This window comes from Echiichthys vipera (assembly GCF_963691815.1).
Source record: "Echiichthys vipera genome assembly, chromosome: 20".
Taxonomy (NCBI): domain Eukaryota; kingdom Metazoa; phylum Chordata; class Actinopteri; order Perciformes; family Trachinidae; genus Echiichthys; species Echiichthys vipera.
In genome coordinates, this window is record NC_139845.1 from 7,078,886 (window position 1) to 7,106,633 (window position 27,748).

At 41.8% G+C, this 27,748-nt stretch overlaps 1 protein-coding gene across 1 annotated transcript; it reads left to right on the forward strand.

The window, feature by feature from the left end:
• Nucleotides 1-2,404: 2,404 nt before the first annotated feature.
• Nucleotides 2,405-27,569, forward strand: kdm7aa (lysine (K)-specific demethylase 7Aa). Its single transcript, XM_083935282.1, has 18 exons — nucleotides 2,405-2,506; nucleotides 10,587-10,672; nucleotides 11,147-11,264; nucleotides 11,724-11,884; nucleotides 14,622-14,763; nucleotides 15,653-15,839; nucleotides 16,993-17,155; nucleotides 19,987-20,074; nucleotides 20,182-20,288; nucleotides 21,312-21,403; nucleotides 21,599-21,685; nucleotides 22,755-23,006; nucleotides 23,176-23,297; nucleotides 23,947-24,083; nucleotides 24,193-24,287; nucleotides 24,758-24,939; nucleotides 25,031-25,413; nucleotides 26,777-27,569. The coding sequence occupies exons 1-18, from the start codon at nucleotides 2,409-2,411 to the stop codon at nucleotides 26,863-26,865; spliced, it is 2,589 nt and encodes an 862-aa protein (XP_083791408.1). The 5' UTR covers nucleotides 2,405-2,408; the 3' UTR covers nucleotides 26,866-27,569.
• Nucleotides 27,570-27,748: the final 179 nt, after the last annotated feature.

Sequence of the window (27,748 nt, forward strand, 5' to 3'; positions counted from 1 at the left end):
TTTGGTTGTGCTGTTCTGCTGCCATAGAGCTTGAGACTATCATCAGAGGAACTGGCTCTTGGCTGGCGGCTCAGTGTGAGAACACGAGGAAGATAAAACTCTGCAACTGTGCAAATATTCTGCTGATAGAGTAGTTTTGGATTAAGTGACATCATTAATGCTTTTTTTTTCTGAATATAACATGAGCTGCGCTTTTAGGTTCCTGATAAATCAGTGCTGATGCTGCACATTTGGAAGTAGGTTCATGATGCAAGTTTCAGTCAGCTAACACACTTTCTACACATGGCTCAACAACATGTTGTGCATTTTAGTTCATTTATGTCTCCTTAATTGAAGCAATACTGAGTAAAATGTGAATATTTAAGGCATTGCTTCTTATGGCCTCAGTGTTACATGAAACAGATACTTTTAAATACCTGTGCTTCAATGCACATGTTTCATAGGAAGATTTTGGGTCCTAATAACAATTTATGACTCATTATCCTGTTATCCTCCTTATGTGTAAATGTATTTTTATTTTGGTTATTATTCTATGTCGTTAACATCTTTCATGTATTAGCATTCTCTTTTTATTTAGTTTACTTACTTTGTTATTGGTCTTCTACACTCCAACTGGTCTGTATACTGTTTTGTTTGTTCTAAACAAAAATAAAAATTGAATCACAAAAAAAGACAAACTTATCAAAAGTCAAAGTCAGCTTTACTGTCAATTCTGCAATATGTGCCAGACATACAGAGGAATAAAAAATACGTTTCTCTACGATGCAATAGTACAAAGTAGATACACAATAAAAACATAATTTCCAAATTCTAAATATTGCACGTTTTCTTTTCTCTACAGTCTAAATATAACTTCAAACAGGCCTACACGTAATGCTAATTTAAATAAAAAAAATAATATGTAGGTATTTGATCATTTAGTCATTAAGGGCTATGAGGCTCAGCATTTTTCCCTTATTTGGCGTGAAAATCATCAGATTTGGCTAAATATAATTAAACAAATAGAATATTTGACTTCAAAGGTCTAATATGGAGAATGAGCAGAACACCGCCATCTAATGTTTCAAGATCGTAGTCGCAACAATAGAAAATAATTCCAGCAGTCGGGTTGCCAGGTTCAGGTTGCCAGGTTTGCCTACAGGAGACCGGCGTCAGCCTGTTTGAACCCATCCTTGCAGGCAAATCACATAAAAACAAGTATTGCAGAGTAGTTTGACTGACAGTTACCATTAGCACCTATCGTTAGACATTACCGTTAGCTGTTACCGTTAGCCGTAAAGGAAAAACGTAGCGTTTTAATGCCGTTAACTCCTTTATGTCAGTCCTTCGAGTGAATGCTTGGCCTATATTGACTCTGGTTTTTGCCCGTCTCCTGTGACGCATCTGCAGGATCAGCAAACTGCATTTCACCCAGTGCCGGCCTACAGTAGCTGCACCCCGAACAACCGACAACCCTGGCAACCTGCAACGTCCAACACTATTGGCTGGTACAGTGTAAACAGAACGTGACAGAAAGTCATTGTCAAACCCTTCAAAATAAATAAATACATATAAATTCAGACTAAATATGTGTTTAGGAATATATATAATACGTTTTATAAAAAAGCAATGCTTCCTACCCTCACCTTTGTACATGATAGCCGGGTCATGACCGAAAGAACGAGGGTACAAGCGGCCAAAATGGGTTTTCTCAGGAGGGTGGCTGGAGTCTCCCTTAGAGATAGGGGGAGAAGTTCAGCCATCTGTGAGGAACTCGGAGTAGAGCCGCTGCTCCTTTGCTTTGAAAGGAGCCAGTTGAGGTGGTTCAGGATCATCTAGTAAGGATGAACCCTGGGCGCCTCCCTAGGGAGGTGTTCCAGGCACGTCCAGCTGGGAGGAGGCCTCGGGGAAGACCCAGGACCAGGTGGAGAGATTATATCTCCACACTGGCCTGGGAACGCCTCAGGATCCCCCAGTTAGAGCTGGTTAATGTGGCCCGGTAAAGGGAAGTTTGGGGTCCCCTGCTAAAGCTGCTGCCCCCGCGACCCGACCCCGGATAAGCGGATGAAGATGAGATGAGATGAGAATACTTCTACATTCTGTACCCCTCGAAAAGCCCCCCTGGGTGTATTATTATATAAATATTTATATAACTTTTAATGAAGATTGTACAAATGCCCAAATCAAGGCCATTATGTCATCCCTTTGTTGGAAAAAGTTTGTGTCTATTGTTGGTGCGCGTGAGCCTACACCAGATGGAAATGAATGATTCGGAAACTGACGTCAGAGCTGGGATTGCCTCAGAACGGAGGACTTCGTGTACACTCGGCTCCCGGCTCTCTCTCTCTCTCCCCTTCGGGTGTTTCCGGACTGGTGGGTTAAATCCCCGCCCCGCTTCATTCCTGCGTTGTTTTGGGGACAGTAGGAAGATGGCGGCGGCCCCGCTGTACTGTGTCTGCCGGCAGCCTTACGATGTGAGCCGGTTCATGATCGAGTGCGACATCTGTAAAGACTGGTTTCACGGCAGGTATGTAGGCTACAATGTCTTCCAGTGATGTGGCCCGTTAGAAGCGACAAACACTGATTGTTTATGAAAGAAAGGCGACGGTTCTGTGAGCGGCGTTGACTGGTAGCTAACTTGCTAACGCTAGCGGTGGGCGACGGGGGTTTTAAACCGTCTATTGACACGACTTTACGGGAAGAAAGTGGGGTTTTCGTGCTCTGAAACCGGGTTGAATTTAGTCAATTGTTCCGGTAATAGAGACAAAAACACACCACTTGTACTCTGCCTTTGTAATAACCCTGATAACCAACGTTAATTGACTCAAATAGAGCAAACGGCAAATAGTTTGTATCTACTAAATGCGGATCTATCAGGATTGTGTGTCAGTCAACCAATCGAGAGCATGGAGGGGTCATCGTGACGTGGAAAGGCTGCGTGTTTTCCTTGTAGTCACTTCAGAGACAAGTTTAATGTTGTTTTCTTTACTGTGATTTAACAGATTAAGAGCCTGTTATTCCAGTTGTTCTATACCAGTTTGGCTACAAAGCTTTGAAATCTGCTTCACTAATGTGAGGTTACTCAATACAATAATAATAGTAGTAGTATTAATAATAATAACAATAATAATGTTTATTTCATATATCACTTTTTAAAGACAAAGTCACAAAGTGCTTCACATGATAACAAATGTTAAAATAAAACCCAGACAGTAAAATGAGCATGAAAAATTAAATACTAATGGAAATAAAATGAACAAATAAACATTTTTTTATTTCATTTTTTACATAAACTAGATTTCATAAATAACTTCTATTTATTTGGACACAATCTGTTTGATATTGTTATACCTGATTATTACACAACATATAATACTTATGCGTACAAATGTCAAGCTGTGTATGCAAATTTACCTTCTTTTTTTTAATATGTGTTTTTGGTGGTTTTCTCTATTTGAAAGCAAAATACAGAGAACAAGGAGCTTGTTATGGTCTGGTTTTGATTGACAGCTTAAGAAATTTAAATCCCCCCTTTCCTGCAGAGGAAGCACATGGCAGTGGACCCCTAGTGGTCAACAGGGGGATTATTTAAAGGTACCATGCAGCCATATCTCCCTAGTGTGCTTATGGAAGTGTTTTGTCCCATTTTTCCTTTTCTTTCCTTTATTTTAAATGTACAAACCTCATAACTGGTAACAAGTGGACGAGTTGTGTTACAGATGCGTCTTATGATTCATGCTGTGTGTGGGCAGAGGCTGTCAAAATCATAATGGGAATTTTATTGTTGTGTAATAAAGCCATTTTTGTGTCTAAACGTGTATGGCGCAATATGATTTTAAGTTATGCATGCTCAAACCCAACCCAGATACTGCGATTAACACCCAATGTTTTGGGTCATTCTGTACTATTTCGGGGGACAAAGTGACCCAATTGTAGTTTCAATTGAACGATCAGGTTTAAGCCTTTAATTGAGCACCATAAGGTATGCTGAGGTGACTATACTGTTACGGTAGTAGGCAGCTTTTGTGTACCTCACCATGTTATTCTCTGATCCTAAGAGAAGGAAGCAATATTTTGCCATCAAGTACATGTTATAATTGTCAAATGACATCTTGTGAGTTAGACCCAGGTACTTTTTATTGATGTGGCCCCTAAGTCCGTAGGAAGACTTAGACAGGAGTTAGACATGCCCTGTTCTTCAGTCCCTTGAATCAGCCTGTGTGGGCGCATCTCCACAGCAACTGTTTATGAATACAATAATCTGTTTTTGCTCGTGTTGAAATGACGGAAGCCATTGCGTAACCACATTGAGCATGCTGCCAAAAACTCGGCGGATAGAATTTGGGCCTTATCAGAGCCAAAAAAGACTGGCTGGCTGTGTGTCATGTGCAAGCAACAACAGGAACAAATGTTGGAGCTTCCCCCATTGATGACTAATAAGCAGATAGACACACATACACACACAAAGCAGAGCTCCAAAACCGGCCACATTTCCTGCCTCTTTCCCACGAGGCTGGCCAGAAGGAAAGGGATATTCTCTGGCTGTGGGAGATGGCACTCCGATGGAGTGGAAAGGAGAGGAGCTCAACCTCCTGGTGCCTGTTTGTCAGTTTGCTAGAGACTTTGTCTTGCTGCCTGAGTTTCTGGAGAGTGTCCTGTTTTCCATCACCTGTATCTCCTCTGCATGTCAGTACACAATACAGCCTGGGACTTTGGCCGGATGAGGACTTGGGCGTGATTAGAAAAACACTGTATGCTTTATCTGTGTTGGAGTAGTGTAAATTGAGGAATAAAAAGATCATCTTGGGTGTAGACAAGTGGCTCTCAAATGCTTGCAGACTATTTTATTGACACACTTGCCCCTTTTGTTGTTGACATATAACTGAAGAGTGGTAGATGCACCAATCCAAGCTTTTCTCTTCCATAATGCTGGGTAAACGGATCAACCAAAGACTGACTTTCCTGCTTGAAATCAATTTAAAAAAATATTGTTGATCTAAAAAAGTCAAATTAGACATAAGTTGGTGTCGTAGAAATATATTTGGGCTTTTCTTCTATCCTCTTAATCATCTTGCAACCCAGGTTTATCTTTCAGCGCCTAGGTTGAGTACCATGCCCCGAAGGTCTCCTTTAGGCACCAAAACCCACTACTAAAGCCTGTGGTTTAGATTACAAATGTTAGTTTGAACCCTGTTATTTACCATTTAGAGCCTCGCCTAATTACAAGACCTGCTTCTTCTAAATGGATTGTTTCCAGTGTTTCCAAAGCCAGTTTTTGTCAACACTGTGGCTGTTTGTATGCTGGAACTACTCACTGGGTCACGTCAGATCACAGGGTTTCCCCCTGTGTAGGTATCAGGCACTCGAGTCAGCCCGTTGTCTGGTTTAGGTACGGACGGTGGGGGTGATGATAGACTAGCGGGGCTCAATGGGACAGAGGGAATGATTGATGGGCGCTCCAGCTAGCCAAGTTCAATGCACGATCCGTCAATGTCGCACAGGTTGTGAGCACGCTAAAGAGAGATGGATAGCCTCTACAGAGTGCCTTTTTAGTGTTTACACTAAGTGGATGGATGGACGAGTGGAAGGATTCTTCTTTTTTACCACTGTTGTCCATGAAAGAAACGTTTCACATCATTTGTTTAGATGTTTGATTAGTTAATTGGTCAAAGTAAAGGGCAACCTCATAGCTCCTGTTAAAAGCTATGTCTACATTCATTAGCATAGCGGTCTCTCGGGGCAGGGAAACTGCATTACATCCAGCTTGATCAATGTTGATTAGGGGTCAACAGCCTTCTGTATTGATTAGCAGTCAGAGTGAATGATGATATTAAAGATAAAGCTGTTCTGCCATACAATTGAAAACTTCAGACACATCACTATAAATATGAGTAGAGTAATAGGAAGTAGATTTCTGTGTGCCGTATTAAATCTAAATCAATGGAAAACTGTATACTTGCTGCAATGTAATATGGACATCTCAGTATAGCGTTTTGCAGGGATGACATACTTTTGTAGGTCAACCCGGAAGTTAGCGTTTCCCTCGTTCACTTGACAAATAGCCAACTGCATTTTCCATTGGGTTTTGTATTATTAGAAAATAAGCTCTGTGTCAAACATGTTTATGATACTTACACGTTTTGTTTAGCAAGAACATCGCTTTTCTAACCTGACTGGTCAGTTTCACACATCTGAGACGGTGTTATTTGGGAACCGGTGATTGGATGAACCCTCTTTCTATCAAACTCTCTCCAAAGTCAATCAACAGAAGAGCGAAAACATCTTTTCCATCGAGAAAAGCCTTCAGTGCCTTTCGATTCTCTCAAGGAAGAAAAACTTCAGTTCTGATAAAACTGATGTTACGCTAAACTCTTTGGGAGCCACCATTGTTATAATCATATCGTCATCTAACCCAACCTCCCCACTCGACTGCCAGTAGCTCCTCAAAGGACGCTGATTGGCCGAATAAAACACGTTACTTGGAGCCTGACGAGAGGGAATTTTGTGTGACATGTGAATGCAATTCTCGTGTGACCCAATATGTGTTATCGTGAAAACGTGGCTGCTGTGCAAGGTCACCACTTGGATGCAATCGCTAGAAGTAAAAAGCTTACATAGGCTAAAAACGAACTACACGATGGTCGCATGACAATGTCACCATCGCTTCTTCAATTGGTTTTGAATGTTTGCTGTAATGACGTAGGCTCATTTAGCCACTAGGAGCATTTACTGGTCTATTTTGTTGTAGAACAAAAATTCCCCATCTACCATTTAACAAACTCATTGACTTTGAGAAGAGGGAATTAGAAGTGCAATAAATGCTAACTCCTTCCTGCAGCACTTTGTCACAGTTTGCTTCATAGTAATCCCAAACTCACTGTAACTCATAATAAACGAAAAACACATGCGTAGAAGGAAGTGATAGGATCAACAAACCAGTCCATCTTTGGTTGAGTTCAGACTGAGTTTTTTTGGCTGATGTTTTCCAGCAGCAGACAGTCATAGGACTGATGACTTTTGTAGGTTTTACAGGGGCACTGGGGGCCTTAAGACAACCATGTTGAAGGCATGTGTGAAAGTAGAGCCCCAGTGCTTGGAGCCTCAAGGCAACTCAACCTGCGCCAAAAACAATTAAGTTGTTAAAACTCCTCGGGGCTCCCTGACGCCCCATAAACAACAAAGTGATCCTCTTTTGTTGTTTACCAGCTGACTACAGAGAGGTTTCTTTCAAGCTGTAACCACTGTGGGGATGTTGGGTCGCTTTTACGCATAGCAAGCTAAACTGATTTAACCAGTGAGGCCAACATGACAGATCTCGATCCATCTGTCAGGGCTCAGTGGCTCTTTACGGCTGTCCAAGTCCAGCAATGTTTATGTAAGCTTTGGTTGAGTGCATTAGAGAAAAGAACCGGAGGAGTCAGGTGCTCCTCTGGGGTAGATAAAGATAGCCAGGTGTGTTTAACTGTCCTCATCTCCTCTCTCTGTCTCTCTCTACCACCCATCCATTAGGGATCTGCCAGTTCCCTAATGTAGGCGTGTCGCCACCCCATGTAGAGCAGTTATTTAGAGCTGAAAATAATAGTGATGCCCGCCTCCAGCCTTTGTGATTCTGCACTGATCATGGAGGACAATGAACCCCTCACAGTGCATGCACTAATGAATAAGCCCTCTCAGTCACACAGGAAGGAGGTCCTTGATGAGAGGAAGTGGAGGGAGAGGGGCTGTTGATGGCAGGGCTTTAACCAAGTACACACATCTCCTGTCATTCAGGAAGGGATGTTTTGCTAGTGAATCTGCTGCGTTGCCGTCACAGAATGAGTCTCCAGTCTGGCGCGGTTTTTGTTTTTATCTTTGTGAGACATATCGACTGTACTCTGTGTCACCTATCACAATATGCTCTGTTGTTGTCCTACAACATATGATAACGTTATCTCATTAAGTATTAAGATGGCGTCAATTCAGTTGTCTCAAATCTGATCCTCACTCTGTTGCTCTCCAAGCAAATGAGGTGCACGTTGGTGCAAGAGGAACTGCTTGCACACTCTGCAGTGATGCAATACATCAAGTCTGAGCAGGGCAGGAAATACTTGGCCCTCTTTCTCTTTCAGCTGAGCTGCCTCCCCCTTTTTTTACAGTCACTATCTCAAGTCCACACAGTTTCAAACCTTCAGGGCCTTGTATTAATCATTCCAGGTGTCACGTAAGCTGAGTCAGGCCGGTGTATGTGGCACAGTGCCCTGATTTCCCTCTGTGGCATTACATAAAGGAAAATACCAAGTGAGATGAGGACAATAAGGTGACCTCGGTTGAGCTCAAGCTGCTCTCACACATCTCAACCAACCCGAGCCGGCTGCAGAGAGCTGTGACTCATGCTTTCCTCCGAGCGAACAGCCACATGTGAACCAAGATTCCTGATACATGAGCTAGGTTTAATACTACAGCCAAGCACTGCACTGTTATTGTTAATTCACGTGCAAAAGCAGGAGTTCTGCTGGAGATTTTCTGCTGGCCATTTGCTATTGTCATAGTTTTTCTGTGGATATTGGAGGCAAAAGGTAACTGACAAACAAGCCTACTTAATGGCGTCAAACGTTCCATCAGTAAATTAGATAAGCTGAACATGTGTTTGTTTTGTAAGTTGCTCAGGATGAGTGTGGCAACTAAATGCATGTTATGGAAAACATAACAAACAGTGTTTTCAACAGGTTTTCAGCCAATAATAGCACCAGGTTACATAGTAAGCTGGGGAGAGGCAGCTACTGTGGGTATCCTGTTAGTTCATCAGGGTGATTGGGGCCAGCATTCACACAAGCTCACCACTTCCTGATGAGTTAATGGCCCTCAGCTTTATTTCCTTTACAGTTTCCTGCAATTTCTTGTAGATCAAAGCTGATAGCAGGCACAGTCAGCGCCATCCCTCCTGCAGGCATTCATCTTTTCAAAACAGATACATCAGCCACGAATCCATCATTTCAAACCTAATGCCATCATAACAATTAGCTAGATTAAAAACAAGCAGGAAGTGAAATAACTGCATTTGCCCTGGCCATGTTAGAGGTTGGATTAGTACGGTAGAAGCTCAGTGAGTAAGTAAAAATGTTGATTTCTTTGTCTGATCATACAAGTAGTAAGTGGCCAGAAGCAGTCAGTTTGTTTTTATTGTGCTTCTGATGCTTGTGTGTAGATATGGACACACCAAGCTGCTGAGCAAAGCAAAGAAAAGTCCACAGAATGCAGGAAGAGTAGTAATAGAAACCGCTATTTCTAGGTCAAGTTGGGACATACAACATCAAATCAAATTAAATCATCTTTATTTATATGGCACTTTTCAAACTGTAGCACAAAGTGCTTTACAGAAAATAAAAGCCAAACAAAAAATGAAACCAATCATGAACAACAAAGAACACCATGAAAACCCAAACCTCCCACCCCCACAAATATACACACAGAGATACACCAAGACAGACACACGTACGCACATATATAGGCATACACACACCCACACACGCCCACACACAAATACACTAGCTGTTGCTGAGGAGACATGGCTGGGCACTGAGATCTCAGGTGTGGTAGAATCTACCTTTGGGGTCTGCGCACACAGAGAGGAATCATGGTCCCTGACTGCTGATCTCATAAACCACGGTCCTTGTCTTCAGATCTCAGAAATCACAACAAAATGATGGGCATAGCGGTGGCACAGAAGGTCCTTTTGTGTGTGACCTCTCCCTCACACCACTTAACCCTAACTATGACCTGTGCACATCCTTGAGCCACACAAATATGCAGCTTGCAGTTTTTCTAACTTTAAATAGCCATTGGTGTCGATTCAGGCGGAATGGCAACTTTGTTGTGGTGCATGCTGTTCAGGAATGGGGCTCTGGTATGCAACAGAGGAATGCATGTGTGTTTGTTGCCTGTGGTTCGGCTGCTACAGGACATTCAGGGGTATCAGCACAAGTGACACTGTTGCAGATCCATGGGAAAATAACGCAAAGCTGCAACAAACCTCACTATTTGTACAGCAAGTTGATGCTCAGTCAAGGTTTTTAACTTATTCTCCATTAATTTAAAGACGTCGGAACGTAAAAACATCCTAATATGCCATCTTGGGAGTGTTTGCGCATATTTAAATTGCCATTCTAGAGCCAAGAACTAGTTATCTTAAATTAACTGGCAACAGATTTGCTAAATTCATTTATTTTTAAATTCATTTTTAAGTTTAAGAAAAGATGACTTCAGCTTATCAAAGGTTCTCAATCAATCAATCAATTTTTGGTGTTCTTTGTATTTTATGAAAGTCTTATTTGGCTATTTCCAAACTTAGGTTGGTGGAACACGTTTTCACTATTGGCTCTGAGAAAATGGATTGGCATATAATTATTTATTATTCATTTTTTCTTTGTTTCTGAGGTTTTATCAATAAATCGAGAAAATAATCTGTACACGAAACGTTAATGATAATTGTGTGTTGCAGCCCAACTGTGAAACAAAAACACTGTCACAAAATGATCTCAGATGGGAGAGGCATGCAGGAGAGATCCTGAATCATGTGTAAACATGTTGGAACAAGGTTGTGAACTAACGCATCTCCTGTCCATCTCCAGCTGTGTGCAGGTAGAAGAGCATCATGCTGTGGATATCGATGTTTACCACTGTCCCAACTGTGATGCCGTACACGGACCCTCCCTGAGTGAGTATTTGTTTCGTTTCGTTTCTCTGTCTCCCTCCTTCCTAACATGCATCTCATTCGTCAAAACTGTCGTCTGATTCTCTGCATTAAATTTACATGTTTAACCCTCTTTCCTTTCAGTTTCCCCCTCCCACTCCTCTCTGTATGTATGACAGGTCACAGGGGATAAGGGCCACTCTGCAGTGTTATTCAAGTCAATTTTTTTGGGGAGTGCGCTCAACCTCAGAGCCAGAGGGCAGACATTAACAGGCTAATTTAGTGGCGTTGTAAGCCCTCCACTTTGATTGGGCGAGCCCCTTCATCCCCGTCTCTTAGCTCAGGGGTTGAGTAGTGAATTATGGTCCTCACAAAAAGTGGTGGTGATGTGGGTAATTTTCCACTTTGTTGGGAGAACAAGCTCCAAGAGGGCAACGCTATGACGAAAATGGAACACAACAACCCCGTGATCCCCAGATGTCTCTTTTTTTGTTGCAGTGAAAAAGCGGAACAACGGCCACAGGCACGACTACACAGAGCCAAACGACGGCTCAAAGCCGGTGCAGGCCGGCACCCCAGTGTTTGTCAAGGAGCTCCAGACCAGGACCTTCGCCAGGTAGATATCAATTTAAACACATGCACATGTATACTAAAGATGGCCCTAACCTGTCGAACGAACAACGAAGGGTCAAGCTTCGTTCATGTCCGCGCTATCAGACAAGATTTCATTATAAAGCTGGTTTTACCCTTCTGACGTTAATGGCAATTACACATTTTTGTGGAGGCGTTGTAGCCTACAGTGTAGATCAGAGGTTGCGTTAGACTTCCTTGTCAGGGTCGTAAAAATTCCACCCATCTATATAACCTGTCGTCATTTTAATATTTCACAAGATATATTTAATTTTCATTCATTCATCTTCATGTTTTAATAATTAAGATATACAGAACAAGCTTATAAATTATGCATTTATAAGGCATGGAGAAAAAAGATGAACGAGACACCGACCATGCAGTCACTTTTCACAAAGTCCAAATTGTCTTTCGTAAAAAAAGAAACTTTCTGAACTTGTTTCAGTGGTGAGGAGATCATGATGCACATGAAGGGCGAGCTGGTGACAACCAGATACCTGGAGAGACACGGCTTCAGCTACCCCATAGTGGTCACCGAGATGGAGGGCCTGGGGCTCAAACTACCAGCCCCTACTTTCTCTGTCAAAGATGTGGAGCAGTATGTAGGTAAGGACACTTCATAATGAACTGGGTTCATTCTGCAGCGTAACAGTTGCCGTCAGCTGTATCACACATACAATAATGCACTAGTGTTTATCCTTTTGGGAAGGATGTGGGTATACAAGCAGCCTCAGTCTGCTTAAAAGCTAATGAAACCACCCAACACCAGCCAGCTAAGTGGCCATCGCTGAGCAGGCGCCATCTGTGTGTCAATAAGAACAGGTTTCTAGGTTCATGGGGTTTTAACCCACTTATCAGACATCAGGCGATGGCTGAATGAGTTCTAAATGACTGATGGCTAAGCTTTCACTACCCTCTCTATGACCACCTCGCTTCCTTAGTGAAACGGCCTGCCACTTCCCGGTTCCTATTACAAGCCCATTACCAAACCCACTGGTGTTTTTATCATTAAGTTCAGATTACAGACTCCCCCTCTCGCTTTATCTCCCTCTCCCATGCCCGGTTGAGCATTAAGCCAAGGCACAGGTGTTGTGATCAGGGACTGAGTGTCAGGTTACATTTCTTACATTTAGAAGACAATGGGACAACAGGAGGGAACGTTGATGTCTTCTATGTGTCACTAGGGTCTAAACGCTTGTGTAACCAACATAGTGTGTGGCCCTTGATTGGGCCCAGTCAGTGGTAAAGCATCGAAGAAAGAGCAGTTGAACTCTTGGAATGATTGATCAGACCCAGATGGGTTAAATACAAGAGTGTCACATGTCAAATTTAGTGCAACCTGGTTTAGAGGCGCACCATATAAATGCCATATCACTGGGGCTGGGCGATATGGCTGAAATCATATACCGGTATCCCAGTTAGTATTTTCTCATGTTATCAACAACTTCAGTGCAATGTGAACATAAAGTGCAAGGATCAGAACATAAAGCATCATCCAAATGATGTAAATATTTATTTGTTTGTAGTTATTTTTTTATGATTTTCGACATCACAACATAGAAAAATATATACAATACATATTTTTATATCAGTTTGATGATATATATCATCATATACACATCGACACTTACAGCTGGGGACCTTTGTTGCATGCTTTACCCAGCTCTCTCTCTCTCCAATGCCAAAAAAGCTGTAAAACGTTGTATATTGTCCAATCCTCTTGACCATTTAACATAAATGTAAGTTTATGAGAAATGGTGCAGTTCCATTATCTGCTTGAGCAAAACGTTTGTCTTAACTGATTTATTAATCATGTATTAAGCATGTATAGAAATGTAAAAATATTCTAATATAACAGAAACCAAACAGTATCCTGAAAGATGATATATTAGCCTCATCTGTGACCTCAGCTTTCTGTCCTATTATTCTCTACGCACACCGTAGAAGATAAAGTCAACGTTTTACTTTTATTATCTGCATTAGAGAGTTGTATCTTTTTACGGTATTTTTGTGAGTTTTTTTTTTTTTTTACATAAATCTACTCTCTGCCCCAGTTCAGAGGCTGGCTATAAGCGTTGTTTTGACCCCGGGGCAGATACTTTATCACGCCAGGTGGACAGTGCACATCTGTGGGATTGTAAAACTACCTTACAAGAAGCTGCTGAGTGACACTTCAGAAAACAAGTTTTGACTTTTCCCATAAGGTTTGCGTAGGAAACGCTATGTGGATGAATTACGGAGTAATGGACGCTGTGCTGAGGTAACAGATGGGGATATACTATAACATATAGTGTAGCAAACATATGAAAATGCAAAACACCATCCTAATCTTTAATAATAATACCATAATGATAGTAAAGATGTTAAAACTACAGTATTGGGGTAATGATTGCTGTAGAAATCGATGATTAATAGGAAAAACACTTAAACTCTAAGCTTCGGGTTACTGGTTTAAGCATGTCGACTTATTTGCAGCAATTACCTTAATTAATGACCACTTTAGCATTACTGGGTGTTTTAATATATTATTGCGATTACAGCAGGTAGTGGAGTGTCTCTCGAGGTGGTTCAGTAGAGGTGTTGACTTGGTTTTTTCCCCTGCTGTCGGTTTTGTGAAGCTGGTGTTTTGTCTGTCACCGTGTGACTGACTGCCTCTACTCCAGCTGTTCTCTGTCATCAGACGCTGGCCAGCTGGACCTTCAGAGGTGTGTGCGTGCGTGTGTGTGTGTTTGTGTGTGCGTGCGCAAAGGGGTAATAAAAAAGGTGAGTGGGAGGGGTGTGGGGAAAATACAACAAGCAGCTGTCTTGCTACACACACTGCGCTCCGGTCCTACTTCCGGCCCTGTGTGTCACCCGGGTGTGATTTGTAGCGTCCCAACTGTTCGCTGCGTTTCAGCTTTTCTTTTCCCCCTTTTGAAGCATCTGTTTTCTGTCTCATACGCGTAAACACACCACACGAAGCCTATGCACACGCTCTTTCTCACATCTATACGTATATTTCCCTCTGGTCTCCCACGCACAAACACAGACACTGAACGCAGCAGCCTCCCTCACCTCCACCCACTCCTCCTCAGAGACTGGTGGTCCGGACAGATTGACGGATTGTCTCGCTTTCCTCCCTGTACAACCCCCTCCCCACGCTGCCATATTGGTGCCAGTTTCCCTCAGGGTTTGCTCTCTAAAAGCACATGGACGTGCCAGCAGGCCCCCGACCTCAGTGAACTCCCCGCCCACCCAGCGGCCAATTAAAAAGACGGAAGATATTTTTCATTCAAGAGTCACCGACTACTGAACTTCTCCGTCTGATATCATGTGGACTAAACGGTATTTGTGTCCCATCCAGGTGGCAACAAAGTCATCGATGTGATAGATGTGGCACGGCAGGCGGACAGCAAGATGAAGCTCAGCGAGTTTATCAAGTATTTCACCAACACGCATCGACCCAAGGTCCTCAACCTCATCAGCCTGGAGTTCTCTGACACTAAGTAAGCTCAAGTTCGCTCTGTTGACTTAAGGAAGAGCTTCGGTAACCACAGATCCTTAATAACACTGGCAGCACAAAGTCAGTCATGTCATACTCGAAATATTGTTTATATAAACTATCATTGGATGAGTGGCAAATATGTATTATGTTAGCAGTTAAGGCTTTATCCTTTTTTTATTTAGCTTGCTAGGTTTATCTGGAGCTTTCAGTCGTATCTTGAGTGTTTTTTTAAATATAATAATTCAACATAAACATATTAAAAGCATGTTAATCTTGCTCAAACATGCCAGGACATGATGTTGTCTTGTTTTTATTTAGTTTTTAGAACATTAAGACAACCCTATTAACTTTATTGAAGTCTAACTAGGGCTGCACGATTCTGCCCAAAATAATTAATTGTTTTGATCAATATTGACATCATGAATATTCATTGATTTTAAGGTACAATGTATTTTATTGCACTTTAAATAAACGGAGCACAGTTTTCACTTCCATGTAGTGCACATTCCTGCTAATCAACAAATATTTACATATGGTTCTTATTCACCTAAATTCAATACATCTCCTGGAAGTATCAATAAAATATAAGCTAAAGGGACCAACACCTTGACTTCTGCTCCAGACATTTGATTTTGGTTTTGCCCATCTGCTCGCTGCTGCTGCTGCTGCTGCTGCTGCTGCTGCTGCTGCTGCTGCTGTTGCAGGGTGTGCATGCAGCAGCATGTCAGCTTTTTTATGAGGACGTATTTTAAATGTATTGCAGACAATTATGTTCTTTTAATTGTGGGAAGCCAAAATTGTGATTGCGATTAATATGTGATTTATTGTGCAGCCGTGTGTCTAACTTTGCTTTGGTCTGACTTTTCCCCTCGCTCTCACCACCCACCAAGGATGTCCGAGTTGGTGGAGGTTCCTGACGTGGCTCAGAAGATGTCCTGGGTAGAGAACTACTGGCCGGATGACTCCTTTTTCCCCAAGCCCTTTGTCCAGAAGTACTGCCTTATGGGGGTCAAGGACAGCTACACAGATTTCCACATAGACTTCGGAGGCACCTCTGTCTGGTACCATGTTCTCTGGGTGAGTGTTTGCGTTAAAAAGAGATGAATGTATCCGGACACTTTCCAGGCCAAATAAAATACTTGTTTAGCGTTTAATCCAAGACTATGTTGCCTTTGTCATGCGTCAAGCTCAAGTGATTATTGTAGTGTGCTTGTCTACTGAGGTATTTAGGACGGGCAGTCACAGCTGATTGGCTAACACTTACTGAAAGGTCACCCTGCTTCTCACATCACATCTATTCATCGAGTAGCTCCGGGGGCAGTACTGCTCTGCCCGTTTTGAGGCTCTCGCCCTCTCTCTTCGATAAACTGAAACTGACATTGATTTCAAGGTGTTAGTGGGTGTTTCTTAAAAGCAGCATCAAGTGCTCAGATAATACAGTTCTATTATCTCTGTTCAGTAACTCAGACAACCCTGGCAGCATGAACACACTGGTCGAGCGGACTGATAATAATGCACTTGAGATAAACACAAATAAAACGGAAGAGATTGTTTATGGCTCACCATCTGAATCATGAAGTCTCTCTTGTTATCCATTATGAAGAAGATTTGCAATAAGACAAAACACAGAATCTGGTTTCTCTGCCAATTTAGATCTTTCAGAGCAAGTAGAAAAATCTTTTATTATTTTTTTTTTACCGCTGTGATCATGTGTGTTTTACAGTTCTGTAACACTTCATGGTACAAGAGTTTGTCTGCTACGTCAACTCGAAACTGCTCAGACTGTATGTCAACCACTTCTAAATTGTATGAATCATACTAACATAACAACATACTAAGAACATTTATGACCCCAACCATGTTCTGAACAGTGTGTACAAATTGTTACCTATAAACCGGAGAAACAGGTTTCCAAAATGTAATAAGGTTAGACTGAAGCACACTTTTGTGCACCAGTCAATCCTCAAACTAAATATGGAGCTTAATCCCAGATTCAATGCAAAAGTCTTCTGATATTCTGATATTCTTTTGAATGTATGTATTTTCCTGCTGCATTTTCTGTGTTGCTGTACATGTAGGTGCTGTGATGGGAAACAAATTTCAGACTTGCTCTGACAAAGTAATATCATATTGTTTTATCAATACTGAAACACACCTGTACACACTGTACACACACGGAACGTCATTGAAGTGTGGCGTCCGTTCAAGTCCTCTTCTTCTACTTTTGCAGGGTGAGAAGGTCTTCTACTTGATCAAGCCCACTCTCGCCAACCTTGCACTATACGAGGCATGGAGCTCCTCGCCCAATCAGAGTGAAGTGTTCTTCGGAGACAAAGTGGATAAGTGCTACAAGTGTGTTGTGCCCCAAGGAACCACCCTGCTCATCCCTACAGGTCCGTGGTGATATTTACACTTGTATGAAGATTGCGCGTGTTAAGCTATACAGCCAAAGCGGATACTGTGCTGACTTTTAGTTTCTTTTAATACCTGTAGTTTGGTTCATTTGGTGACTGACAGAAGGGGATACACCACTTCTTAGATCTATATTTGTGTTCTCTGGTGTCACAAACTGGAATGATGACAGGTAGAGACATGACGAGAGGAAGAGGCAACGTGTTCAGCAATATTAGGCAAGTTTATTTGTGTAGAACATTTAACAACAAAGTAATTCAAAGTGATTTATAAAAGGTATCAAGAAATACAAAGGCAATACAAAAAGACACATTTACAAAGGATTTAAAAGAGTAAAATAACAACACAAAGTAGTCACTGTCATTCAAATGGGATTTAAAACAGTTTAGCACTGTGCCAAGTCCAACCCAATTTTCCAGTCTGTCTTAGTGGTTGACAACTGACAGTCAAAAGCAAAGTTTCTCTCTTTGTATTGACTGTAAAACATGACAAGAATTTGTTTAAGGACAAAGAGGTGTTTGATATGGGCCTATAATTGCTCATTAGTGAGGCGCTTATGTTGATTTTGGTGGGGTGGGGCTTTATGGTGGGACTTTAACACAGTTTTTAATGGACTTAACTGCTTTTGTCTGTCAAAATCCTCACATTCACACGCTGATGCTCAAACATGTTACCATGCTTTTGACTGCTGTGGATTTGCATGAATATACACATCGCTTTCTAAAAGATCCCTTCCTGAACCATTTGAAGCCTTTTGAATTCATGCTTATCTTCGATCACAAAATCTCTTCATTTGCTTAAAGACGACAAACAAACCGCACCAGCCTGCTTGGAAACGGTCTGGGCCTGACCGTTTGGTCTGTATCAGACCAGACAATCTTAAGTTAGGTGTGAAAGCACCTTCAGTCTCTTTCCTATCAACATCTGGCTTTTGTCGTTAGTGGGAAAGGTTAAAATGTGCATTGACTTCCCAGGACAAATGACTCTGCAGTAATTATTTATCAGCATTGATGAAAACATGAAACTTGGTCGGACACTGTTCTTGCAACAATTCTTGTTGCTTCCCGGGGGGCAATGCTATGACGCCTCGCCTCTGTCCATCCGCCACAAAGTCTGTTTCCATCCAAGCAGTGTTGTCTGACATTGTCCCAAATCAGGGCGCACTCGCACTGCCCCGTGCCCTGTGCTTTAGGGTACTTGCCCTGACCAAATCTGCAGTAAACACTCCACCGCATCACACCAACGTGAACCTTTTGCCGCCATTGTTTTAAATGTCCGCGCATGGTCCGTCCTTCTTTTTTTTTATGTCCGAACAGGCACACATAAAATGACGTCAGAACCCCGTAGGCCTCGTGCTCGTACACATGCGCATGCTCATGCTCGTACAAAAGCCCACCTCTCCCAAACGGGATGTGGACACTCCTAGGAGCGGTACGGTTGCACTCACACTGGTCAAACGAAATAGACTTTAGCCGTGAAACGTCCTGGTGCACGGTACGGAAGGACAGTGTGAGTGCGACCTTAGTTGGCACTGAGTTTGAAAGAGACTGAATAAGTACCGATATAAAAAAGCAGCAATGAATCTAACATTGTCACTGGTCTCCATGCTGCTTTCTAATGTTTACTAGCCCTGTCTGTCTACTTTTAGTGGGTTTAAAAAAAATGACATGCTAATTTTGGTGGAAAGATGGAGTCTTTGACGCTCAGCTGCCACGTGGTTTCCAAGCACGTACAGGCATACAGCTGTCTGTGTCACTAATGTTATGTCATTGTAGCTCCTGACTAACTCTTCTGCTCCAACCCAGCTGACCCGTTTTCTGGGTTTGTTTGTCTTTTCACATGCATTCAAAAGTAAAAAAAAATCATTCTTCCCATGGGTCCTGCCAGGAAAATACAGGCTTCTTGAAGGTCCTCTGTCATTGCCAAGGGAAAATAACAGAGGAGTAATGTCTTCCTGAGCAACAACGCAAACAGTTCTTGATGATCATAATTGCAAAGGAAAAAAAACATACAGTGCTATTATGTAATATGATGAAAGTAGGGATGGTTCTGTAGATCACAGCTTTCTTCTCCTTACATTCCTTTAGCAGTGCTGTTGTTGTTAATTAGAAGTTTTGTTAAGAGGCTAAACATATGTTTGTGTTTTGCCACACCATCCAAAAATGACGTGCTTTCGCTCACCTAAGTGAAGCTAATGTGTCCAGTCGTACAATGCACCCATCCATCAGTCTCTCAATAGACTTTTTAAGCCGATATTGAGTTTCTTTTGCTCTCCTCCGTGCACCGAGACAGACAAAGATCGGTTCAGCCCATCAACTGCTGGATGTCCTCAATCATTCTCCAAGCCATGCTTTCTCAGTGGGCTGAAGCAGCATTGTAAAGCAGAGCTTTTGGCAGAGAGGGTGTGGAGAGGTGGGAATTAAGAAGGGGTCAGAGAGCACAGTAGGTCAGTCAACCAGTGCATTATCAGGCCTGTCTGTCAGCCTTACACCAACCCCCCCAGACTCTGCTTTCTCTCACTTTGTGTTGTATAAAGAGTGTTGTTGATCTGAGGGGGAGCACATAGTTGTAATGGACAACCTTAGGATAAGAAGTTTGTTTTTGCAAGTACACGTGGGACTGTTGTGCATGGTGAGGCATATAAGTGCTTTAAATATCCAAATATATTCACGCAGTTCACTCTTGCCTACATATTTGATCATGTGCCCAGTATTAGGGTGTAATTTTACCGGCCTGCCTTTAAGCGTGCTATTGTTGCAAGTCAGTGTGTGGGTCAGTTGTGTGAACATTTGTACTCTGGCTCCCCCTGCAGGCTGGATCCATGCTGTTCTCACCTCTCAGGATTGCATGGCATTCGGAGGGAACTTCCTTCACAACCTCAATATTGGCATGCAGCTCAGGTAAACAGCTCAGATAAACCAACAGTGGGCTTGATTTATTTAAATTTAAACCAAGAAATAGATTTTGCTCTGATGTTTAATTTGTGTTTCATCTGTTGGTTTTGTAGGTGTTATGAAATGGAGCGTCGCCTGAAAACCCCAGACCTCTTTAAGTTTCCGTACTTCGAGGCCATCTGTTGGTATGTGGCCAAGAACCTCTTGGAAATGCTAAAAGGTGAGTCAAACGTTAATGTCCATATCACAGGGATGAGAACGCACGATATTGGATAAAAAAAGTTTTTCATATCAGACCTGTCAGGAAGATAGTAATAAACGGAAATAAAGGAATTTTTACGTAAAAAACGTTTGGTGAAGCAGTTTGTTGCTGTTGTTTTACGGTTTGGAACAAACAAAAACCACAAGAAGTACAAATAACTTCTGCTGACAGTTTTAAGAAATGTCTCTAAACTTATTTTTACGATTTAGCTTTTTGTTAATTCCACCATGTCCTAACATCATATCATCATCATCATTTCTTTTATAATTCTCATAATTCTCTTGCTTCATGGCTTTTTGGGGCTTAGAAATTGTTTAAATGTGTTTTATTACTAGTTATCCTTTTATTATTATTATTATTATTATTATTATTATTATCCTTTTTTTAAAAATCTTTTTTAAATGTTTCATCTCTTTAACGTTTTATTAATGAATTGTTTTTGTGTCGGCTGTTTTTAATACTTTTGTTATTGATTTGTTTCTTTTGTAAAGTAGGAAAGGATTGTATTCTATGTTATGAAAGGTGCTATATAAATAAAGATTATTATTATTGTTACTATTATTATTATTATATTGTAATGTCCTGGGTAAAATCCCCATAATGGCCAATGAATGCATGCTCCAAATCTGCATCTTTTCTCTGTTCTGTAGATACTTTTTATCTACACGTCAACTTTAACGTCAACTTTTCATAAACCGCTGTTTTCAACTCTGTGACAATGCATCTTTAAAGGCTTATTGTAACTGAAGTAGGGGGGTAATTTTCCCCGTCCACAAAGAAACATTTAATTATTTAGTTTATAGGAAAAATTCAAAATCACAATATTCGGTGATGCATGGTTTTCACGAGACAGAAGATACGAGCATCAGCTTGCAATTGTACAAAATTTCCAATACTTAGGTCAGAGGATTAATACTTGCCACCAATATCTAAATACTATGTATCGTCTAAGGAAATGCTTGTATTTTATCCCCCTTTCAGAGCTTCGAGAGGACAACTGTCCGCCCCCAAACCACCTTGTGGAGGGAGTCAAGGCTTTAATCAGTGCACTGAGGACCTGGTTGAAAAGAGAGGTGAGCGTCGGCCACAGTGTTCTCACGGTCGTCTCCGTACACCTGGACCTGCCGTGAATATCTGCAGTCCTCAGGGTTATTGTTACACGGCCGTCACCACTGCTTGTTCTTATCTCCTGCATGTCTGTCAGACCTACAACAGACTTCTTTCTGTTCACTTCTCCTGTCTGAATGTGCTCGGCTGTGTCTTTGCAGGTGACTGAGCCCACCAGTGAGGTACCAGACCATATCAGGCCGAACCATCTCATTAAAGAGCTGACCAAGGAAATCCGCTACTTGGAGGTAAGAGGGGACGAGGGGGAACGGAAACAGGAGAGGGTCCGACCTTTTAAACTTGATGCAGGTGTTTATGTCCTGAACTGAAGCGTGGTACTGGTTTTAAAACTAAACTGTTACATGCTACAAAAAGCTGCAACTTGCTTTCTGTTGGAATAGTTTTGTAGAGCTGAGGTTCTTTATTTAACAGTGGTAATCACACACTCATACATGTTTTTTTATAGTTGCCTGGTAACAAAGAGCTGTGCAGACAAAACCACAAACCCACACGTTGCTATCTGTGAACTAATTGGACTACTGAAGCTCAAAAGAGCAATAAAAAAGACATATTTTGTTACACAACACAACATGCTGTCGAAATGTCAACTCATTAAATTTGAAAGTTATAGAGAAAATTAAATATACAAGACATCAAAACAAGAATACTCCCCAAACATATACAGAGACTCTCAATAAACAACATGGTAAAGTATTTGATGTCTGAAAATGAGTTGAAAGAAGTGAAAACTTATCAAGTCTGACCCCTTTTTAATATTTTATTAGTAAACTTCGTGTTAAGCATGGATTTTCCTCCCCAGTGATCACCGTACCAGTGGAGGTCTTGAATCCCCCTGAAGAAGTTTCATTCTTAATAACGCCCCGCTCCTTCTACATTATCATGCTTATTTCACAGCTACTTATGAAATATATCAGTAATTTGACACAACATATTGATTTCATAGAAAGATAACTCTTTTGTTTGCTAAGTTGACGTTAAATGTACCTGAACTCACAGTTTTACAGACAAAATGTAACAAAGTAAAATAAAATTAGTATGCAAAGAGAGGGTACGCAATAAAGTCCACAATAATGTAACTCGGAAACACAACTATTGAATATGTACAGTTTTGTTAATATTGAATATTTAACACTATTGTTCCCTTTTTTTAAACTTTGTTAAACAGAAAACAATTAAAAAATGAGTTTAAATGTGGCCTGCTTGATCTTTCAGGCAGTTTATAAACTTCTGAACCTGTAAATTACTGACTTTGGTAGAAACCTGACTCGGTTCGTTGTGTTTTATTTACATTAACAGGAGGAACCAGTCGGTGGTAGCAAGCCAGTGAAACCTCAGGGAAGTGGATGTGGAGTAGCATCTGGATCAAATGCCTGCCCGGCCACTCGCGCGACACTGGAGAGGCTGTGCCAGGCCCGGCAGGCGAGGAGGGCAGCCAGGCGGCTGAGGGAGCAGCAGCGGCAGATCCCTAAGGTGCCCTCCAACCTGGACATCTTAGAGCAGCACACCAGGGAGGTGCTGAGGAGGCTGGAGGTGGGACCGCTCGAGGAGGTGAGCAGTCAGCGTTTACAGACACTTACAAAGCATATCACAAAATCCGCTTTCCATTTGTTTTCTCTGTAAAGCAAAAAGCAGCGCAGGTTCGATGCTCCCTAAAGCGTGTCTATGCAGACTAAGAGATGTCTGTTTTTATTGTCTGACCGTGGTTTGTTCTGTTTAGGATGCAGCGTTCTGTGCCAAGGTCCGTGGGAAGCTCAACAAAGTGTCAACTGCATCAGCAGCTGCAGAGACCATAGAGGAAAACCACCTACGGCTAATGCTGGTGAACGGCAGAATCATCAGGTGAGAGCTTCTCTTCGGTCAACACAGCGATGTTTGTGCTTCTCATGAATTAACGCTCTGTCATCATTCGCACATAATCATCTTTAATTTGGAAAAGATATAAAATCCTTCCAGTATTATATAAACACCTCATCCCAAGTAGAGAAAATCTAAACTAAATGAGGTGAAACAGAAACAACTATCAGAAACAACAGGAACAATAACAACCTTAAATAACATCAAAATGGCTTTTATGAAGAAATGAAACGGGGGAATTATTTATAGACAGACCCATAAATCACTATCAAGGTTGACACAGAGTTTTTATGCTGTCAATTTTTCCATTCTACTACCAGTCCAGACTCTCTATATTTTATGGTGAAATTATATTTTTATAAAGGTTTAAAGGATGAGTCAGCACACCAGCGCCTGCTCCTTATAGTGTTTTAATGTTATATCATCACATGTAACGTTTCAGGCCCCGGTCTGATGAAGGTTACACATGCTGATACACCATTAAAACACTTAACACACATAATTTAAACCTTTGTACTTGCCTTTCTGTGCACCCAGTACTAGTCCTTTTAGATGTGCGTGCTGTATTTTTTAACTTTCTTGCAAGAAATCACATTTTATGTCATCGTTTAATCATGGATCTTTGCGTGTGCAGAGATATGAGGCGGCCAGGCAGCAGCCCAGTGAAGACGGAGGGGGAGCGGTCATCAAAGAGTTGTGTGGACGTGAAGTCTGAAAGGACACAGGACAGTCGAGAGCAGCACAGCACAGTCAGGAAACCCACATTCCTCAGTAAGTCACCAGCGGGTGTTACTTTTGCTATTATTAAACCCACATTTTAGCATCTTCGTGTGTTCCCCGTCAATGTGTTGAGCTCATAGTATGTTCCTGTGATTCTCAGATGGTCTGGAGAGGGTGAAGACTGAACTCAGGGAAGATGTCTCAGGACACTCCAGCGTGTCAGACGGGGATTTAGACAGTGACTCTCCCACAGAGGTAAACGCTGAAGCGCTGAGACCAATTTGGTTGTTTTAAGTCTTATTAGAATGCCATAATAATTGTTTCCAGCTTTTCTTTGGAGTATCAGTATCACTGTGTTGTAGGTTAAATGTTTTATTCATGGAATTTTATACATTGATTATTCATTTATGTATTGGTTTATTTTACATGCACATTACATTGCTGCTAATGCAGTGTTTACATACTTTAAATTGAAATCTTTGTATGCAGCGTAATAATAAAAAAGGAATATTGATATTATTATTATATTATATTATTATTATACTTATAATAGATACTTATAAAACAAACAACATAGAGATAAAAAAGCTACAGATACAATACATAAAAGGCCACAATTAAAGACAAACATCATCTAAACAGTGCTAGAATAAATGTTTTATGTATTGGCAAAAATGCCACACGTCTATCAGACTTTTACTGACGGATCTTTCTAATCTTTCTAGCATAAAGCCTCATCGTTGTCGTCGTCGTCATCATCCTCTTCTGACGAGGACTCAGGGAGTTCCCAGGAGGATGAGGATGAGGAGGATGAGAGGGGCTCATCTCAACAGAGAGGCTCAGGGCACACCATAGAGCTGGACCAGTCTGGCCAGAATCTCAGGCACAAACACAAACCACTCAAACGGTGAGAAACGCATCCAGAGATGCTCAAACCTGTTATTTTTTCTACGCACAGAGGCAGTAAATAACCCTGTCCTGTCTGCTTCTTTCTGCAGAGAACGTCCTACCTCACCCAGCACAGAAGAGGCCATTCAGGGGATGCTTTCTATGGCTGGACTGCTGTGCTCCTCAAAGCCAGAGAAGGTAGCCTCGTCCCAGGAGCCCTGGTGGTCCAGCTCCAGCCAGTGCTCGCCGCTGGAGCAGAGGGAGGAGGCGCAGCACCAGCACCGACTGCAGGGGGACAAGAGCCCAATGGACAGCCAGGGCAACAGCAGCGAGGCCTGGGACAATCAGGGGCTCCCCAGCCCTCTCGGCCGAAGCCACGGCGGCAGCCCGGAGACAGACTACCAGTACTGTGACCCCTCAATGTCTCCACCGCTGCACCCCTCAAAGAGGCACGCCCCCAACCCCCCACCTATCAGCAATCAGGCCACGAAAGGTTTGGAAATGTGTACTTCTCGTCAGCTAAACGGTGGTGTGACTTTGTATAACGGTGTGTGTGCAGAGTTTGACACAAGAAGGATGTTCAGCAGTATTTGCATATTCATAGATTCTATATTCAGGGTTCTTAAAAGGTGCTGGAAAACACTTGAATTTTAATGTGTTTTCAAGGTTTGGAAAGTGCTCTGATGTTGAATAGAGTGCTTGAACTGCCTGAAATTTAGGTGAAATAGAAGCAAAGTCGACTTAAAAACATGAAACGTTTTCCATTGATTTGTCATCCTAATGTAGAAAGCTTTCATGAAACATAATTATGTTTGTTTAGGACATTAAATTAGAGGTTACTGCTTTAAATAAGTGCAATAGTCAATACATTGTATGTTTTATGTGATGTGTATATAAATATATAATTATCACAGCTGTAGGGTTCAGAAAAAGCTTGAAAAAGCATCTTGAAATGCGAGAAAAGTGCTTGACTTTGACTTTGACTTTGGAAAAGGTTTAGGAACTGTGTATATTAATTAATGAAAATGCTTAAGTTGGTAATTGAAGTTTCTGTGGAACAATCATTATTCAAATTAGAGTATTTTAAAACATGTCTTAAGGGGAACTTTAATAAAATTATATATGAGGCAAAGAGAAAGTGAAGTTGATTAAAACAGAAGAAGTGTGGGAGTGATTGAGAGCAGAGTTAATGCAGAATTAATATGAAGATAAAAGATTTGGCAGATGTGCAGCAAATGGATACAACAGATTACATCAAGCACGGACCTCATTAATGTGGAAATAAAATAAGTTAAAACATACTATTTCCAAAAAGGAAATGTGAAAATAAATAGTTTAACAAATGTGAAATGTTTAAGCCCAAGTCTCTTGTATTTACATTTAATAACTTAAGACGTTAAATCTGCAACAGCTCTGATAATCCATTTGTCGTGTCAAGGAAAAAGGTGTGAAATTCACTAGTTTAAGCTTCTGAAAAGTGAAGATTTCTTTGTCTCATGATAGTAAATAGTACATACAGTATTCTTGGGGTTTAGCTGTCGGTCAGAAACGAACCATCAAATACATTTAAATGTATTACACGGCTTTGTTGCTCCACGGCCTTTTGTTTCCGAATGGGAGACCGCTGCGATGAAGGATGACGTCTGGTAAATTTAAAGTCACCTTTCAGTTGAAATCAATATTTTCACTTTGTCATATTGGTGATTTCTTCAGTAAGCATGCGTGTAAAAAGCAGGAGAATGTAGAGCACGCTGGTTACTGATGTGAATAATTGAACTCTGACGGATATAAAATATCTGACAATGTATAGATGTTTAATTCTAATGTTGTCCTTTTTGTTTCTGTTGTTTTTCCAGGCAAGCGGCCCAAAAAAGGAATGGCCACGGCGAAGCAGAGACTGGGGAAGATCCTGAAACTCAACAGACACAATCGCGTCTTCGTGTAACGCTCCAAATCTTCAAAAGCAAAATGATGCGTGTGGACGTAAAAAAAAAGAACAACAATTTGGTGGATTTGTTACCAGAACGCTTTTGTGCTGTAAAAAAAAACCCGAACACACTGCCCGGAGTCTACGGTAACCGATGGAAAAAAAACCACACACGCTCACTGTGCATGCTTAGGAGACAGGGTATCGGATTTGAAATAAGCAAACGCACGACTTCACCACACAAGCACACTAAGAACAAAACAGAAAAAAAGGAGCTACGGGAAGCAGAGAGGGACGAGCATGTCGTGACATTTTCTGCTGCAGGGAAACGGTGGACGGAGGCTCCTGCGGGCATTGGAAAGGTCAAAAGAGATGCAGGAGGTCTACCAAACAAAACAGCGACGCTCGCTTTGCTGGGGAGCAGCTTCCGATGCCAAGATCACCCGCGTCATATTTTAATAGTTCCTCTCTCTTGGATTCACCCCCTCGGCACAACCTTCACTCGCTTCATCCGCAACACAGCGAACGGGACGGAGGAGCAGATGAGACGGAGCTGTATGTCTCGAGCAGGGTCTATTTTTTCCCCCCCTCTGGCTTTGAGGGGAAGGGGGGACAACGAGGTGCTAACGGAGGACGCGGTGAACTGAAATTTCAAAATGGTGCTTATTGTTTGTACTTTTCTCTACTCATGCTTGTCCCTTCCTTCAAGTCCTCCCCTTGAACCCCCCCCCCCTCCCCCCTCCCCCCCTTTTATCTCAATCACACCAGCAATAATGACTTTAAGGAGAGAGGAACGAGCGAGAGGCAGCACTTTGGTGCATTCTTCCACGATTCTTCTATTTGTAGAGAAATCGCAACGCGTGCACCGCAGACTTGCACCGTCTAGTGCAAAAGGAACTCT